The 16,401-nt window shown below is 37.7% G+C and overlaps 1 protein-coding gene across 1 annotated transcript in view; it reads left to right on the forward strand.

Moving 5' to 3' along the window:
• ELP2 (elongator acetyltransferase complex subunit 2) overlaps positions 1-16,082 on the forward strand; it is a 41,101-nt gene extending 25,019 nt beyond the window's left edge. Inside the window, exons 13-22 of the mRNA XM_045849670.1 lie at positions 587-775; positions 2,080-2,149; positions 2,662-2,757; positions 2,905-2,962; positions 3,595-3,667; positions 8,460-8,652; positions 10,048-10,169; positions 11,074-11,207; positions 11,757-11,870; positions 14,805-16,082. Of these exons, the coding sequence (XP_045705626.1) occupies positions 587-775; positions 2,080-2,149; positions 2,662-2,757; positions 2,905-2,962; positions 3,595-3,667; positions 8,460-8,652; positions 10,048-10,169; positions 11,074-11,207; positions 11,757-11,870; positions 14,805-14,961 (1,206 nt within the window). The 3' untranslated portion in view covers positions 14,962-16,082. The remainder of the gene's footprint in view (positions 1-586; positions 776-2,079; positions 2,150-2,661; positions 2,758-2,904; positions 2,963-3,594; positions 3,668-8,459; positions 8,653-10,047; positions 10,170-11,073; positions 11,208-11,756; positions 11,871-14,804) is intronic.
• The last annotated feature ends 319 nt before the right edge of the window (positions 16,083-16,401 follow it).

The raw sequence follows: 16,401 nt of genomic DNA on the forward strand, positions 1-16,401 counted from the left end.
GCTTAAATCCATGCGAAGACTTGTGTACAAATGTTCCATGTCTCCTTTTAAGTAAATGACAACTGGAAACAACCCAGATGTCTTATCAGTAGGCAAAGGGATCAGCAAGTACTGGTATAGTCATACAAGGAAATGCTACCCAGCAGTGAGAAGGATTGAACATTGATCAACATGACAGCATGGATGAATCTGCCCCATGGTCATATCTCCATGGCACATTAGAGTGATTTTCAACTGGTGTGTGACAAGAATTGTTAAAATATGCAATACTTGACTATTTAATTTAAAAAAGGGCACTAACCTCTTTTCATTAGATTGTCAGATGAAAATAATGAAAACAGCCAACACAACAATAGCCATCAGTGAATGAATTGAAATTACACCTATTCTCTTCTCAGATTGGCAAAAAATGTATTTTTTGGTGTGCTGCAGAATTTTAGAAATTAGCTTATGTGTGCCATGAGATTAAAAAAGGTTGGAAATCACTGGCATAATAAATGATTTTGTGCCTAATATTTTTTTACTTGTTGAAAAGAATTTGATTTCTTAAAACGTATGATTTTGTTTATTCTATTTTAATACTCAGGTGACTTGGCATGAAATTGCTCGGCCTCAGATACATGGATATGACCTGAAATGTTTGGCAATGATTAATCGATTTCAGTTTGTATCTGGAGCAGATGAAAAAGTTCTTCGAGTATTTTCTGCGCCTCGGAATTTTGTGGAAAATTTTTGTGCCATTACAGGCCAGTCTCTGAATAATGTGCTTCATACTGTGAGTATCTCTTTAAATGTTTTAACTAAATCTAGTCACTTCGTTTTAATTTTTTTTAAAGAAGTCTTATTCTTTTTTAAAGATTTTATTTATTTATTTTTAGAGCTAGAGGAAGACAGGGAGAAAGGGAGAGAAACATCAATGTGTGGTTGCCTCTTGCGCACCCCCACTGGGGACCTGGCCCGCAACCCTGGCATGTGCCCTGACTGGAAATTGAACTGGTGACCCTTTGGTTCACAGGGTGGCACTCAGTCCACTGAGCCACACCAGCCAGGGCATTCATTTTAATTTTTAAAGATTTTGCTTCACCTGGCTGGCGTAACTCAGTGGATTGAGCGTGGGCTGCGAACCAAGTGTCGCAGGTTCAATTCCCAGTCAGGGCACATTGCCTGGGTTGCAGGCCACAGCCCCAGCAATCGCACATTGATGTTTCTCTCTCTCTCTTTCTGCCTCCCTTCCCTCTCTAAAAATAAATAAGTAAAATCTTAAAAAAAAAAATCAAAACTCTATTAAAAAAAAAGATTTTGCTTCAGGCTGTCAATAGAGTATATGGGTAGAAAGGAAGTTAAGTCAGTTTATTATTGGCTTGATGAACTTTTGTGTGAACTGTGGCATGCACTAATTTAAATATTAAATATTTGCTAGCAAAACCAGGAATTTTATAACAAATTGGCTCAAGACACTAAAAAACTTAAATGTTAAAATAAGGTATGAATACTATATATTATCACCATGCTGGGTTTAAGAGTTAGCATACAGTCTCATGTGAGATAATTGATCGATATAAATTGCAGAATTTGAGCAGATTATTGGCATTTCAGGTGGCACTCTATAAAACATTTTAAAAATACTTGATTATTTAAATATGTTTAATGAAAATATGATGCCAGCCTTCTGGGAAACAACTGTGTTTGCATCAGCATCATTAGGGATGCTGTGAGACTCTCTTGGAAGTAGGGCTCCGGGCCTTACATTTTCAGCTCCCTCTTTGCTAGAAGCCTGCCCTGTGCATTTCCTGTCAGACCCCGAAACCCAGTGAGCTGTTAGGGTTCGATGAGCCTGTGGATGAGAGGATGCCCAGCTTTCTGGATTGGGCAGAGGGTTTGGGGGTTTAGCTTGAGCCTCTCTGTTGGAGAGTGTTTAGCATTGCACCTGTTGGTTCAGGAAATGGAAGTGTGCTCAGACACCCGCACAAAGGTGATCTTTAAGCTGCTTCTCAGTACTTACGAGCATGACATTTTTGTAGTGCTTGAGGTAACGGTAACTTTCAGTGTTTGAAACATACATCATACTTTCTATTCCAGCAAGACGGTGAACTTCCAGAAGGAGCTACTGTCCCTGCTTTGGGATTATCAAATAAAGCTGTCTTTCAGGGTAAGACTTTAGCCTCCAAAATTATTGAATCCATAGTGTACATAAAACCTACTTACACACTTGTACAGCCTGTACTTAATATTCATTACAGCCAGTCTTTTTAAAAATATCACAATACATGCATCTGTTTTTATCACATATTTTGTGATAAGTACTCTGTACACATGCAGACCTTGAGGTAGGTGCAGCTTTCACAAAGTGTGTCATGGGGAACTATAACCATGAATGCTAATATGGGTGCCTAAAGAATGTTCCATGGTTTTAAAAGTTTGGGAAATACTAGGTCACAGGAAGGAGTCCCTATATAGTTGACTAGTGCTCCTGCGAGCACATTTATAAAACACTGGAGTAGTAGAAGTAACTGTAGCTTTGGAACCACGTGGATATGGCTTGAGTTACACTACTTTTAAGCGCCATTACTTTCTAACTGATAGCCTTAATATTAGAACATGTGTAGGAGACATAAAGGTGGTGGTGACTGCATTCATGATGTTGTATTTCTTTTGAACTAGGAGATATAGCTTCTCAGCCTTCTGAGGAAGAAGAGCTGTTAACTAGTACAGGTTTCGAGTATCACCAGGTGGCCTTTCAACCCTCCATACTTATTGGTAAGAAATTTAAAAAAGATAATTTAATAGCATTATTAAGTACGTATATTTGTCACAGCTGACCTAAGTGAGTGCTCTACCATTTACTTTTTTTATTTGTATGGAAGTAGAAAAAAAAATAATTGCAGTGCTGTAAATTTATTGTAGAACCTCCCACTGAGGATCAACTTCTGCAGAATACTTTGTGGCCTGAAGTTCAAAAGCTGTAAGTTAAACTTTTAGCAGTTTGATCTGATTTTGTCATAACTTGTGACTCGCCTCCACAACTTGATTTTTTCCTTTGCTTTCCTCTTACGTACATTTCCTGCCCTGCTCTAAAGATCTTTTAGTGGTTTTCATGAGGGGGGAGAATCAAATTTTACATAGATTTTTATATTACTGTGTCTTATATTTACTAGGCTAGTTTGTCACTCTTAATTTTTAAAGTAAAGAAACATATATGTATACACACACACACACACACACACACATAAATATACATTCTCCCCTCCTCTTTTAAAAGAGACTTTCAAGTTTTGTTATTCTGCTTGGTTTTCCTTTGTTGGTTTCCCATTATAAACCTTGCCATGGTTTATTTGCTGTTGTACTGGCTGGCTGGGGGTAAAAACTTGTATTTTAATCTAATTATATGGATAAGTTGTATTACTTCTAGAAAACTGGCATTTTTCTTTAGTCTGTGTGTTTTTCCCCCAAATGTTTGCTTAGAAATTTAATGTTCCCTGCAATAACTGTGTGTTAGATAGAGAGATTGATGTTATTCTTTTCACATTTAAAAATTTTGTAGCATGAGAATATTTACTAATACAGGGGTCATGCATTTTCCCTTTTAAATTTTAGATATGGACATGGTTACGAATTATTTTGTGTTGCTTGTAACAATTCAAAGACTCTACTTGCCTCAGCTTGCAAGGTAGGGAATTTTGCTTTTTTCTTCTACTTGGTCTCAGGTTGAGTCATTGGGCTCCTGCAAGTTTGGTAGCAGTTTAGTCAGCACACTGTGTGAACAGTCCATGGTGCCTGCTTTTTCTGCATCATGCTTTCTCTGTCTCTTTTTATCTGTTTCATCAAAAACTTGCAGTTGTATTTACATCTGTTTCAGTAGTTGCCCTGACTGGTGTTGCTCAGTGGTTGGGCATCATCCTGCAACCAGAAGGTTGCCAGTTTGATTCCCAGTCAGGGCACAGGCCTGGGTTGCAGTCAGGTCCCCAGGTGGGAGCGTGCAAGAGGCTACTGATCGATGCTTCTCTCTCACATTGATGTTTCTCTCTCTTTCTTTTTCCTTCCCTTATCCTCTCTCTAAAATAAATACAACATTTAAAAAAAATCTATTTCACCTGCACATTTTTATTCCTAAATATTTGATTTGAACTGATTTATGCCTCTACTCAAAAATTAACCAGGTATCTTAAAAATGAGACCTGAAAACATGATACAGTTAAAATAGTTAGAGTCCTGGAGACACATAGGAATGAGAAGAGGGCACTCCATTGGAGGTTTCTTGAGGACACTCTTGGTACAGACCTATAGGTGGAGTCCCTCTGCCCATGCAAGGGTGAGGCGGTGGGTGGCCTGCTCAGCTAGCCACCAGCATGAAACTGTCAAATAGTGCACTTCACATGTTGGCCTGGGAGACTTATCTAGAACTATTTAGTATTCATCCATTTGCTGTGGAGTGAAATGATATTTATAAAGGCTTGCCTGAAGGGTCTGAGACCTACACAGTCCTCTAAATTTTCTAAAGTTTATCTACTTGATTTAAGCATGGCGATGGGAGCTGTCAATCTATGTGGTCCACTGTCCCTGCTTTTGCTGTGGCTTCTTGCCACTGGCCTGCATTGAGAGGCATCATAAGAGATTGATGTGCCCTGCTCCTCTACCCCGCTTGCTTGTTGTCCCCTCTGTGAGGATGGTACCGAGAGTACTTCCTTCTCTTACAGGGGCCTGTGGGAAGAATGGAGCTTAGTAGCAAGAATAGCTGTGCTTCTACTGAGCAGCTGATTTGTTTTTGCTTAGGGCACTGTTAATCATGTGAGTGATTATTTTTTCAAGTTGGCTCACTTGAAGCAAGCATGTGCACCTGACTTTTTTTTTAATTGTGTACTTTTCCTCTGTTTTATATTTTAGTACAATGGAAAAGAGGCGTGGTTGATAATGTAGTTTGGGAAGTTCAAATCTGAATGTTTGTGTAAACTCACCTGCTCAATAGAAGGACCCATGGAAACTCCTAGTAGCCTTACCCTCTAGGCATCAACCTGAAGGTAGCTGGGTTTCCTAATGAAGGTTTTGTTTTGTTTTGACTGGTAGAGCAAATGATTAGATGCATCTTTATTTTAAACTAATGTTTTTAACAGCTTTATTTAGATGCTATTACTGTTCTATAAGTTGCATGTTGAAAGTGAAAAATTTGATGTTTTAACAAATCTTTATACCAGTGAAATTATTAGCAAACTCAAGATAATCTACATATCCATCAATCCCCCAAATTTTATCTGCCCCATGACAATTTTTTCCAACCCCTCCTTACCCTCTCCAGCCTCCTTCCATAGAAGACCACTCATCTGCTTTTTGTCATGATAGAGTACTTTGCATTTTCTAAAATTTTGTATAATTGGAATCATACAGTATGTACTCTTTTGCGGGGGAGTGTCTGGCTTTTTTCATCCACGTTGCATGTATCAATACTTCATTCTATTTTTGTTGCTGAATAGTTTTCCCTTTTATAGACATACCACAATTTGTTGATCCATTCACTTTTTAATGGACATTTGAATTGTTTACAAAATTTTTGGCTTTTACTGGTACAGTCATTATGAGTATTGGTGTACAAATTTGCATGGATATATACTTTTATTTCTTTTGAGTAAATACCTAAGAGTGGAATTGCTAGGTGATTTGGTATATGTACATTTACATTTTTAAGAAACTGGCAATGTATTTTCCAAAGTGGTTATACCATTTCACAAGCCCACCAGCAATATAGTAGAGTTCTAGTTGCTCCACGCCCTCGCCAACACTTGGCGTGGTCGCTCCTTCTGACCATTCTCATAGGCTAATAGGTGTGTAATATTTCATTGTGGCTCCATTTGCTTTTGCTTAATGTGCCAGTTGTCCATTTATATATCTTCTTTAATGAAATATCTTCAATATTTTGCCCATTTCTTTATTAGATTGTTTTATTGCTGAATTTTGAAAAGTTCTTTATGTACATTGGATCAACCATCAGATGTGTGCTGTGTAGATAATTATTCCGAGTGGCTTTTCTTCTCAGTTTCCTAAGAGTGTTGTTCAAAGAGCAGAAGTTGTATGATTTGATGAAGTCTATTTACCATTTTTTCCATATTAGTTCGCGTTTTTTTGTTTGTTGTAATGTAGATGTTTACTACTATAGATTTCCCTCTAAGCGTAGTTTTTGAGGCATTGCGCAAATTTTCATTTTCATTTAATTAAAAACACTTTTCTAATGTTACTTCGATTTCATATTTAAACTGTAGTTGATTTTGAAATGTATTAGTTTCTGTATTCTGAGTGTTTTCTAGTTATCTTTCTGCTACTGACTTCTAATTTAATTTCATTGTGGTCAGAGAACAAATATGATTTAAATCTTTTAAAATTTCATCTTGGTAAATTTCCATGCTCACTTTGAAAAGAATGGGTTCTATTTCTGCTGGGTGGAGTGTTCTGAAAATACGAGTCATGTCTGATTGCTCAATAGCATGGTTAAACTCTTTGTCCTTTCAGTTCTATTGAGAGTGTCATTGTGAAGTTTATGATTTTAACTGTGGACTTGTCTTTTAATCCTTGCAAGTCAGTCAGTTTTTACTTTATGTATTTTGAAGTCTGTTGTTAAAACATTCTTCATTGTCATATTTTCTTGATTAATTGACCCTCTTTAATTTCTGGTAATATTTTATACTTTGAAAATCTACTTTGTTGTTAATATAGCCACTCTAGCTTTCTTTTCAGTAGTGCTTGAATTTACATATCTTTTCTCATAATTTTATTTTTAAGCTGTTTGTTTTCTTTTATTTCCAGTGGGTTGTAGAGGGGCAGCATGGAGTTGGGTCTTGCTTTTTTACTCATCTTTTTAATTTTTCATTTTAATAGGGCTTTTCTTAAACCATTTATCTTTTTAAAAATATTTTATTTATTTATTTTTAGAGATGGGGAGGGAGGGCAAAAGAGAGGGAGAGAAACATCAATGTGTGGTTGCCTATTACATGACCTCCAGGGGGGACCTGGCCTGCAACCCAGGCATGTGCACTGACTTGAACTTGGGACCCTTTGGTTCCCAGCCTGTGCTCAATCCACTGAGCTACACCAGCCAGGGTAAACCTTTACCTTTAATGTTGTAATTGATATGGTAAACTATAAATCTGTCATCTTGCTATTTGCTTTCTACTTGATCCATCTGTTCTTTGGTCCATTTTACTTAGATTGGATTAATTGATTACTTCTTCTGATTTTACTTTATCTCTTCTGTGTGGTCAGTAGATATACATTTTTGTTGTGTTATTTTATTGGTTGTTTTACATTTTCATAGTATACATCTTTAATTTACCGCAGTCTGCCTTCAAGTAATATTGTACTATTTTATATACAATTTAAGAACTCTACAGAAGTATACTTTGGTTTTCCCTTACTTTGTGGTATTGTTGTACATTTTACTTATTCATAGAAATCCCATAACATATTGTTATTTTTGTTTTGGCCCGTCAGTTATCTTTTAGAGATTTAAGTAATTAAAAAATTCCCATCAGATATCATTTTCCTTCTGCCTAGACCATATTCTTTTACATTCTTCGTAATGTAATTCTGCTAGTCATGAATTTTTTTCAGACTTCGTTAGCCTGAAAACTATTTCTTCATTTTTTGAATCATATTTATGGTGGGTAAAGAATTGCTGGTTTTCCTTTTGTATATTAAAACATTGCTACATTTTATTTGGACATGCATTATTTCTCATGAGTCTGCTGTATTTTGTCTTTGTTCCTCAGTAATGGATTTTTTCTCTCCAAATGCAATTCATATTTATTGCTGGTTTTAAACAATCTGAGTATTGTTGGACAGTTTTCTTCATGTTTCTTGTGCTTGGGTTTTGTTGAACTCCATAGATCAATAGGTACTATTTTCATCAAATTTGGAAAATTTTCAGCCATTATCTTTTTTAAGTATTTTTTTCTTCTCATCCTTTCTGGGGGCTCTAGTTACACCTATATTTAACTGCTCGAAGTTGTCATAGAGTTTGGTGATAATCTTTCCCCCCCCCCACTCTGATTCATTTTGTCTCTCAAAGATCAATGTTCTTTGTTTACAGATATCTCAGTTTTGATGTGCCATCATTTTTATGTATTTTGTCTGGATTTTTAGGGTTTTTTTGCACAAGAAAGTAAAATCTGATCCTGTTATTTCATATTGACTAGAAGTGAATGTTATTTTTTTAAACATTTTATTTAATTGTAGAGAAAGGGGAAAGGAGGGAGAAAGAGAGGAGAGAAGCATTGATATGTGACAGATAGAGATACATGGATCTGTTGCCTCTGGCACACACCAAGTGGGGACCTGGCCTGCGACCCAGGCACAAGCCCTGACTGGGAATCAAACTAGCATCTTTTTGGTTTATAGGTGAGCACTCAGTCCACTGAGCCACACCAGCCAGGGTGAAGTGAAAATCTTTAAACTATTGTTTCATTTCTCTCCTGCAGGCAACTAAGAAAGAGCATGCAGCCATCATTCTTTGGAACACTACATCTTGGAAACAGGTGCAGAACTTAGTTTTCCACACTCTGACTGTCACACAGATGGCCTTCTCACCTAATGACAAGTTCTTACTGGCTGTTTCCAGAGATCGGACCTGGTCACTATGGAAAAGGCAGGACACTATCTCACCTGAGTTAGGTAAAAACAGTTTCTGATTAGGAAGATTATTAGACGGGTATATCCATTTTGTCCACCTTGAGCAGCTATTGGGTGAAGAGCAACAAAAATGGTAACAGGTGAACGACTGAGTCTCACAGTTGTGAAGTCTTTCAAAATTCTGTTATAATTGAGGAAGACTTGGCCTTCCTTGTAAGATTTCAGTGCAGGTGGTCTTTGGGTTGACTTCTTTGTGACTATGTAGTCAGGATGGCATGTATTCAGACATCTTAGTTAAAGAAACATAAAAACCTGTATGTAGAAAATTCGTTTTTGCTAGTGGTTATAGAATGCTACCATAAAACCAAATGGATGGCATATTCCAATCTAGGGATTTATGGGAGAGGAATAATGAAGATAAAAACTTAGAAGGAAAATTATCTTTATCCATTTCCTACCCAATCCTGTCACTTTGATAATAGGGAAGGGTGCTTTAGGCAGCCGTGTGTGAAAAACCCCTGGGCAAGATGTTAACACTCCTACCTGCATTCTGTGCTGAGCCTGGCAGAGATTTAAAAAAAGAGAGAGAAAGGAAAAGCTTTGTTTTGTTTCCACAGTGGCCATTCCTGTTCCCCGTTTCTTTGGGTAAAATCTAGAGAGTGTTTAAAGTATCTCCGTGTTGTTTACACCTACTTTTCATTTTCTATTTTCATAATAACCTGCATTTATTTTGATCTTGTGACATTTCTAATCCCTTAGTTTCTTGTCTTAGAGAATACCAGGAACTATGGCATGTACTCGCTTGGCATTATGTGTTAGAAAAGACTTTCTCTTGCAATTAACTAGTGATTTTCTGACATGCAACCTTTACTCTTTAAAATATTAAAGTGATACTAGTAACATATCCATTAATTTGCTTTATCTTTATGGATTATGGATTAATAGATGCCTTCCTCTTCCCTCCTCATAAGCAGTTATGTGTTTTAGGTTTAGTCCATATAAGAGCTGTAAGTTACCTTGGATTTAAATCTTACAAAGGAATAGTTTTTTTTAAAGTTTGGGTTTTTTTTAAACATTATTTAAGGGAACATTAATCTTTTTTCCACAGCTTAATATGCAAATTTGGCTGTTTCCTGAGTAAGGTAAATTGCTTGAGGTTTCTACCCTAGGCGTAAATTGAACTGTTAGCTGCATGCCCAGAAGATGTTTGTTGTCAGTCACTGGAGAGTGACTAGTTGATATAAAATCATTTTCTACTAGAACAATAACTGTGTTCCCATAACCTCTGGTAAGGGGTCATTTGTGTAGCATTGGTCTGTTGCAAAAGTCAGCATATGTAAATTGAATATGGCACTTAAAAATAGCTTTTTAACAGGCAAAAAAAAAGCCAAAACAGCCTCCTCTGCTTTGTGAGTAGAACCTGCATGTTTCTTTCAGACCCAATTTTCAGTCTCTTTGCCTTCACCAACAAAGTCACTGCTGTGCACAGCAGAATTATTTGGTCTTGTGATTGGAGTCCTGACAGCAAGTTTTTCTTCACTGGAAGTCGGGACAGAAAGGTAATGTTTAAAATTTTAATATTTTTTCAAATGTAAAATGATGTTATTACAGGTATATTTGGATAGAAACCACATAATCCTCACTTGCTGATACAACTTTTAAAAACTGATTTATGTATTTCCTCTTTGTTTTTCATATGCATACATAAAAAAGTATTTTCTTGTTAAAATCTGTAAGTACATTTCTTTGAAATCTCAAATATAAGAAGACCTTTTAAACCCACAACCTGAATCAAATGTCCCAAGTGGGAGAAAAGTAGTAAATGAAATGGATCAAGACTAAGAAAGTGGGAGAGCAGGAGCAGGGCAAGGGGGCCTCGGGGGGGATCGCATTTCTACTTTTTTTTTTCATACTTTTATGAGTGAAATTTTGTTCCTGTAATGAATGATTGTTACCTTTTCTTTTTCTTTTTCTTTTTTTTAAGATTTTATTTATTTATTTTTTAGAGAGGGAAGGGAGGGAGAGAGAGAGAGAGAGAGAGAAACATCAGTGTGCAGTTGCTGGGGGCCGTGGCCTCCAACCCAGGCATGTGCCCTGACGGGATCGAACCTGCCATGCTTTGGTTCGCAGCCCACACTCAATCCACTGAGCTACGCCAGCCAGGGCGATTATTACCTTTTCATTCAGTGGTGAGAGAGAGAGAGGGGAGGGAGGGAAGGAGGGAGAGAGAGTCCGTCTAGGCTGGCACACTTAGGTAGTTAAGGTCTCAGAGACTTGTGTCTGCTATACTGTGGCTTCTCTGTGATACTTAAAGTGCTTTTAAATCGACACAAATGTAAGTGCTGAATATTTTTGAGTGCCAGAACAGGTATTTTGCATTGTCTGTGATGCTGAAACTCTCTAATGGATTGCCGGAAGCCTTACCGAGGGAAAGCTTTACAGAGTTTGATCTTTTTTTGCTAGGTGGTTGTCTGGGGGGAATGCGACTCCAGCGATGACGCCATCGAGCACAGCGTTGGTCCCTGCTCCTCCATCCTGGACGTGGGTGGGTCTGTGACAGCCGTCAGTGTCTGCCCCATGCTTAACCTTTCCCAACGGTTAGTCTCTGTGTGGGGCTTCCTTATATGTTTCCTTTAAGACCACCACTTGGTTTGTCAATGTGTAGCCCACTTACACTTTCATTCATGCGTTCTCTCAGCTTCCGAGCTGCTACTTTTTTTCCCATAATGCTTATGTTTCTCATAAGAATTTGTAAATTGATAGAACTTGATAATATTCAAAGTGGTGAAGGGAGATTGGGAGTAGAACTGAAAGGTTCTTACTTCACCAAATTCGGGACTGTGGTGCTTTCTGTGAAATAAGTGTCTTCAGCAGAACAAGGGCCCCTGTGCAGCCAGCCAGGGAAACATTGGTTCTCGGGCTTTGCCAGTGGAAGACAGCGGTAAAACTGTGGGCCCCCTCAATGGAAAGGAGGCTCCTTGAGGGCACAGTATAGCAGTGTGCCGTATTCTGGGCTGGTGGCTTTAAACAGAGGCCTTTGTAAGCATGGGGCAGTTGGGAACACTGAAGAACTACTTTAGGATGATGATGGAGATGATAGAAATTCATGCTGCATTAATAACTGCCTTCCTCCCTTCTTAAAATAGATACATTGTTGCAGTAGGATTAGAATGTGGAAAGATTTGTTTATACACCTGGAAAAAGACTGATCAAATTCCAGAAGTAAATGACTGGACTCACTCTATAGAAACAAGTCAGAGGTATTTTCTTCCTATTTTTGCTTCTATCAGACTAAATCGAAATAACTTGAGCCACAAATTTTGTGTCACATTTGCATGGAGAAGGACAGAAATCTGTATTTCTGGTGCCCACCAGTAAGTGGTCCCCTTGTGTTCTTTGGTATAATTTCTTAAAACTGGTGTGTGTTGCCAAATGGCTCTTGGTTTTTAAAAGTTTACTTGACCAGATTGCTTGTTTGTATAATATTATTTTTACAGATAACACATTTGAGAAAAGTGATTTTCATAATGATGTATTTTAAAATTTGATAAAATTAATTCAAAATGTTGGTGATTTTTTGTAATACTGACTGGTTTTGGTGGCATTTGAACACTTCAGCTCAGGTCCAACAGTGGAGCAAACTGTCAGGTACCCCCTCAAAGCCCTGTGACTAACCTGTACCCAGGCCTCACACCCTGGGCATGGGGATCTGCCACGGGAGCTGGGTCAGAGGACCTGCTCTTCAGAACATCCTCTCTACCTCCACCTGCCCAGAGAATAGGGACCGATTATTTATTTATTTATTTATTTATTTATTTATAAAAACCATCAGTATTTTTTAAGGGTTTTATTTCTTTTATTTATTTATTTGTTTATTTATTTTTAGACAGAGAATGGAGGGAGACAGAGAGGGAGAGAAACAACAGTGTGTGGTTGCCTCTTGTGTGTCCCCTACGGGGGACTTGGCCTGTAACCCAGGCATGTGCCCTGACTGGGAGTTGAACTGGTGACCCTTTGGTTCGTAGGTCAGCGCTCAGTCCACTGAGCTACACCAGCCAGGGCAGGTATAATTTTTTAATTTTATCTTTTTTTACACATTTCACTCCTTAAAACCATCTAACCTTCTAGAAAGGTCACCAACGTCATTCTGTATCAGATTTTCTTAGGATTCTTCAACTTCCATATATCTGAACTGTTCAGAATATAATTTAAAAAATGATTCTAAATAGCATTTCATGATGAGATGATTGGCTTTAAGGAGAGAAACTTGTGAGCATGTCTCTTACACGACGTTTCATCCTGGGGAACTTGTCTCCTTGCCCACAAAGTGTGTTAGTGCTCATTATAACTGTATTTGTTAAAATGAAATCTGCCTTTATTACTGCTGCCCTCATGGCTTCTCTCCTGCCTCTCTGATGCTGCAGTTAGCAGTTGAAATAGTTCATGCTGTTGGCTTACTGAAGAGGGAAGTATTCCAATGAAATTCTGTATTGTAGGCATTTGAAATCTTTCTTCCTGGCTTCCCCTCCCTTTTCTTTTCCTTCCTTTCCCCTTGCCTGCCCACAGTGCTGTATCTGCCTTTGCCTGGTACCCAGACCACTTCCATGGCCTGAATGTGGGAGGGACACTGGCAGGAAGTCCCTTAGAAAGCACAGGCAGGTGACATGTACAGAATTTTAGTTTCTCATTGTAAGATTTTTTTAAGTCATTATGGTGATTTTGAATTTATAAGGACTAATTCCTGACTTTCTGACTTAACACATTATATTAATTGGATTGCTAATGTTTCAATTACCAAATTTCAAGTAACTTTCAAATGATTACTAGCAAACTTTTTGGCCCATGCCCAAACTTTTTGCTAGTAATGAGACACAAAGATAGTTGAGAAGCAAAGACTTTCTTTTAGGTTTGTTCCCCCTACTCCCTGTGTTCTAAATGTCAGATGTAGTAACATGATGGGTTTAGAGAATATCAAAAAAAAAGAAACCCTCCTTCTCAACGTTGTGTAGGCAGATAAGTAGAGTCTCTCAGAGCAACTCCCCTGGGAAGCAGTATACTCCATACACACACTCGTTTCAGTGATGTCACTTCCTCAGATCATTCTTTGAACTTCTGTTTAGGAACTGCGTTCAGAACTAGCTTACCAGATGCAAGAAGCTAACTATAATACCTCTTATAGTTCTCATTTTGATTGCATTTTTTAAAGCTCATCTCCAAATGACTTAACAGCTTTCAGCAATCAAATTCATCCTCACACAAAGATGACCTATCATTGATAGTACTCAAGTCATAGCCTGTATAATATAATATGGAAGCATTTCCTTTAGAAGAATTTTGGGGAGCATTGAGGCACGGCAGCAGGTAACCTCCCAGCGGGAGGCCACTTGCAAGGGTTTGCAATCATTTGGTTGCATAGGTTCTGGAATGCTAATTTAAAAATGTGTTTTATACCTCAAGATTATACTTTAGTCCTACCTTTGAACCTGAGAGTACATCTGGTAACACATGTTCTCAGCATTTGAAGGTATAATTTGTGTGCTGTGGCATTGCTTTCAGTATTTACTGCCTTAAAATCTAACTTTTTTACTTTATTACTTTTTGGTTTAGAGGTCTAATTTGCTGGTTAAATTTACAGAGGGTACTCTATTTTCACAGAGATTTACCAATGATCTGTGTTTGGGAGCATTGCAGGTCTGCCAATGGGGGTGGGGATGGGCATTAATATGAGTTTCTTGCTCAAGGTCATGCAGTTGAAGATTACATTGGAGACCAAGATTCTTTCACTGGGCAGTTGATTAAATCTTTCACTGTCTTTCCTTACCCAGCAGTAAAAATGTAAGAGTCCATCCACGTCATAGGGGTGTCAGAAGAGTAAAATTATCTAGAATTATTGTCTTAAAGTCTGATTTAATAGCTGTGTCATGCATTCCACTGATCATTAAAATTTGGTGGTATCCTTGGTTAGTAAATGATATATTAACAGTTTTAAGTAAAAGGTGTTTTCAAGGTTAGAATAAAATGGCTGAAATATTAGTGATAGTATTTTAGAATCTATACATTCTGACTTTTCAGGTTTTGACTTTGGTTTATGTTAACAATATTAATGGTTAAATTAATATGTAGGTGAGCACCTAGAAAAATATTTTGTAGTCATAACATGCATTCATTTCATGCTTTCTCTGTGTCTGTTTTAGCCAAAGCCATACACTTGCTATCAAAAAATTATGCTGGAAGAATTGTAATGGAAAAAGTGAACAGAAGGAAGCAGAAGGCACCGAGTGGTTACATTTTGCAAGCTGCGGCGAAGATCATACTGTGAAGATACACAAAGTAAACAGAGGTGCACTATAATGGACTTCATAACTACAAATGTGTAACATTGGTGTCTTAAAATATTTGTCATAGATACCCTGTCTTCATAATTTCACTGAGTTTTCATTTGTAAGTTCTATAGGAGTAGTATTAATTTGGGTCATAGACCCTTTGAAATAATGATGAAAGCTTCAGGCTCTTCATTCAGTATAGTTATATATGCAGACACCCAGAACCATGCCCATACTTTTAGGAATTCAGACCTGCATCCATGTGTTCCAAATAAGAACCTCCACTCTTTCTTTATGACCAAACTTGCCTAATTGTGTGCTTTTTGGGGCCTTCTCTTTTCATATGACCCTCTTTGGGACATTTCATTATTTATTACCTTCTTCAAAGGGAGGACATAGAAAATAGAAAGAGATAAAAGCCAGATTACTCAATTTTTATTTGAACAGTTTTTGTAAAAAAACAGACCACACACAAAGCGTAGCCCTGACCCCTTCTTCCCAGTACACACAAGCAATTTTAGGAATTTGGCAGGCTGTTGGGACTTTGAACTGCCATCAGCCATTTCTTTATTTGTTAAAAATACTTGCATTCTTCTTTTAGGGTGTGACTTTAATTTGATAGACGTAGGAGCTGAGAAGTTGAGTTCTGAATCATTTGATTTTATGTGAAGTTATAAATAAGTCATGAGAGAAAAGGATGTCCTCCAGGGAGAATGCGTAGTAGAAGCAGAGGGAAGAAGGAGCTAGAAACAGAATGTTGGGTGTGCCAGCTGAGGTTTGGGAGGTGGGCACAAGAATTGGGTAGAGAGGGGTTAAGAGGGGGTGTGAGAGGTACTACAAAGACTGGTGTGAGAGAGGAGGTTTGCCCCGACCCTCTTAGAACATGGAGTCATCTGGCAAATTGGTAGTTAAATGAATGCTGTACGTAATAAATGTGCTGAAAGATTGGAAATGAGGGTTTTCTAGTGCAACTTCATGCCATTATCTAACATGACATCTTGCTTCCAAAAATGTTAAGTGGTGTTTTGTCTAAATTGAGATTTTTAGACAAGTGCTATCTAGTATTTCTTAGTCCAATAGAAGAATAATGTGAGTTGCATATGTAATTTAAAATTTTTTAGTAGCCGTATAATAAAAGTAAATATAATCAGGTAAAAATAATTTACTTTTATTTATTTTTTTTATTTTATTATTTTTTAAAAGATTTTATTTATTTTTAGAGAGGGGAGGGAGGGAGATAGAGAGAAACAACAATGTGCGGTTGCTGGGGGTTATGGCCTGCAACTCAGGCATGTACCCTGGCTGGGAATTGAACCTGGGATACTTTGGTTCCCAGCCCGTGCTCAATCCACTGAGCTACGCCAGCCAGGGCTAACTTTTATTTTTTAAAAATATATTTTGTTGATTATACTATTACAGTTGTCCCATTTTCCCCTCTTTATTCCCCTCCACCCTACACACCCCCTCC

Source organism: Phyllostomus hastatus, unplaced genomic scaffold (genome assembly GCF_019186645.2).
Source record: "Phyllostomus hastatus isolate PE091 unplaced genomic scaffold, TTU_PhHast_1.1 phas_contig_80, whole genome shotgun sequence".
Lineage (NCBI taxonomy): Eukaryota > Metazoa > Chordata > Mammalia > Chiroptera > Phyllostomidae > Phyllostomus > Phyllostomus hastatus.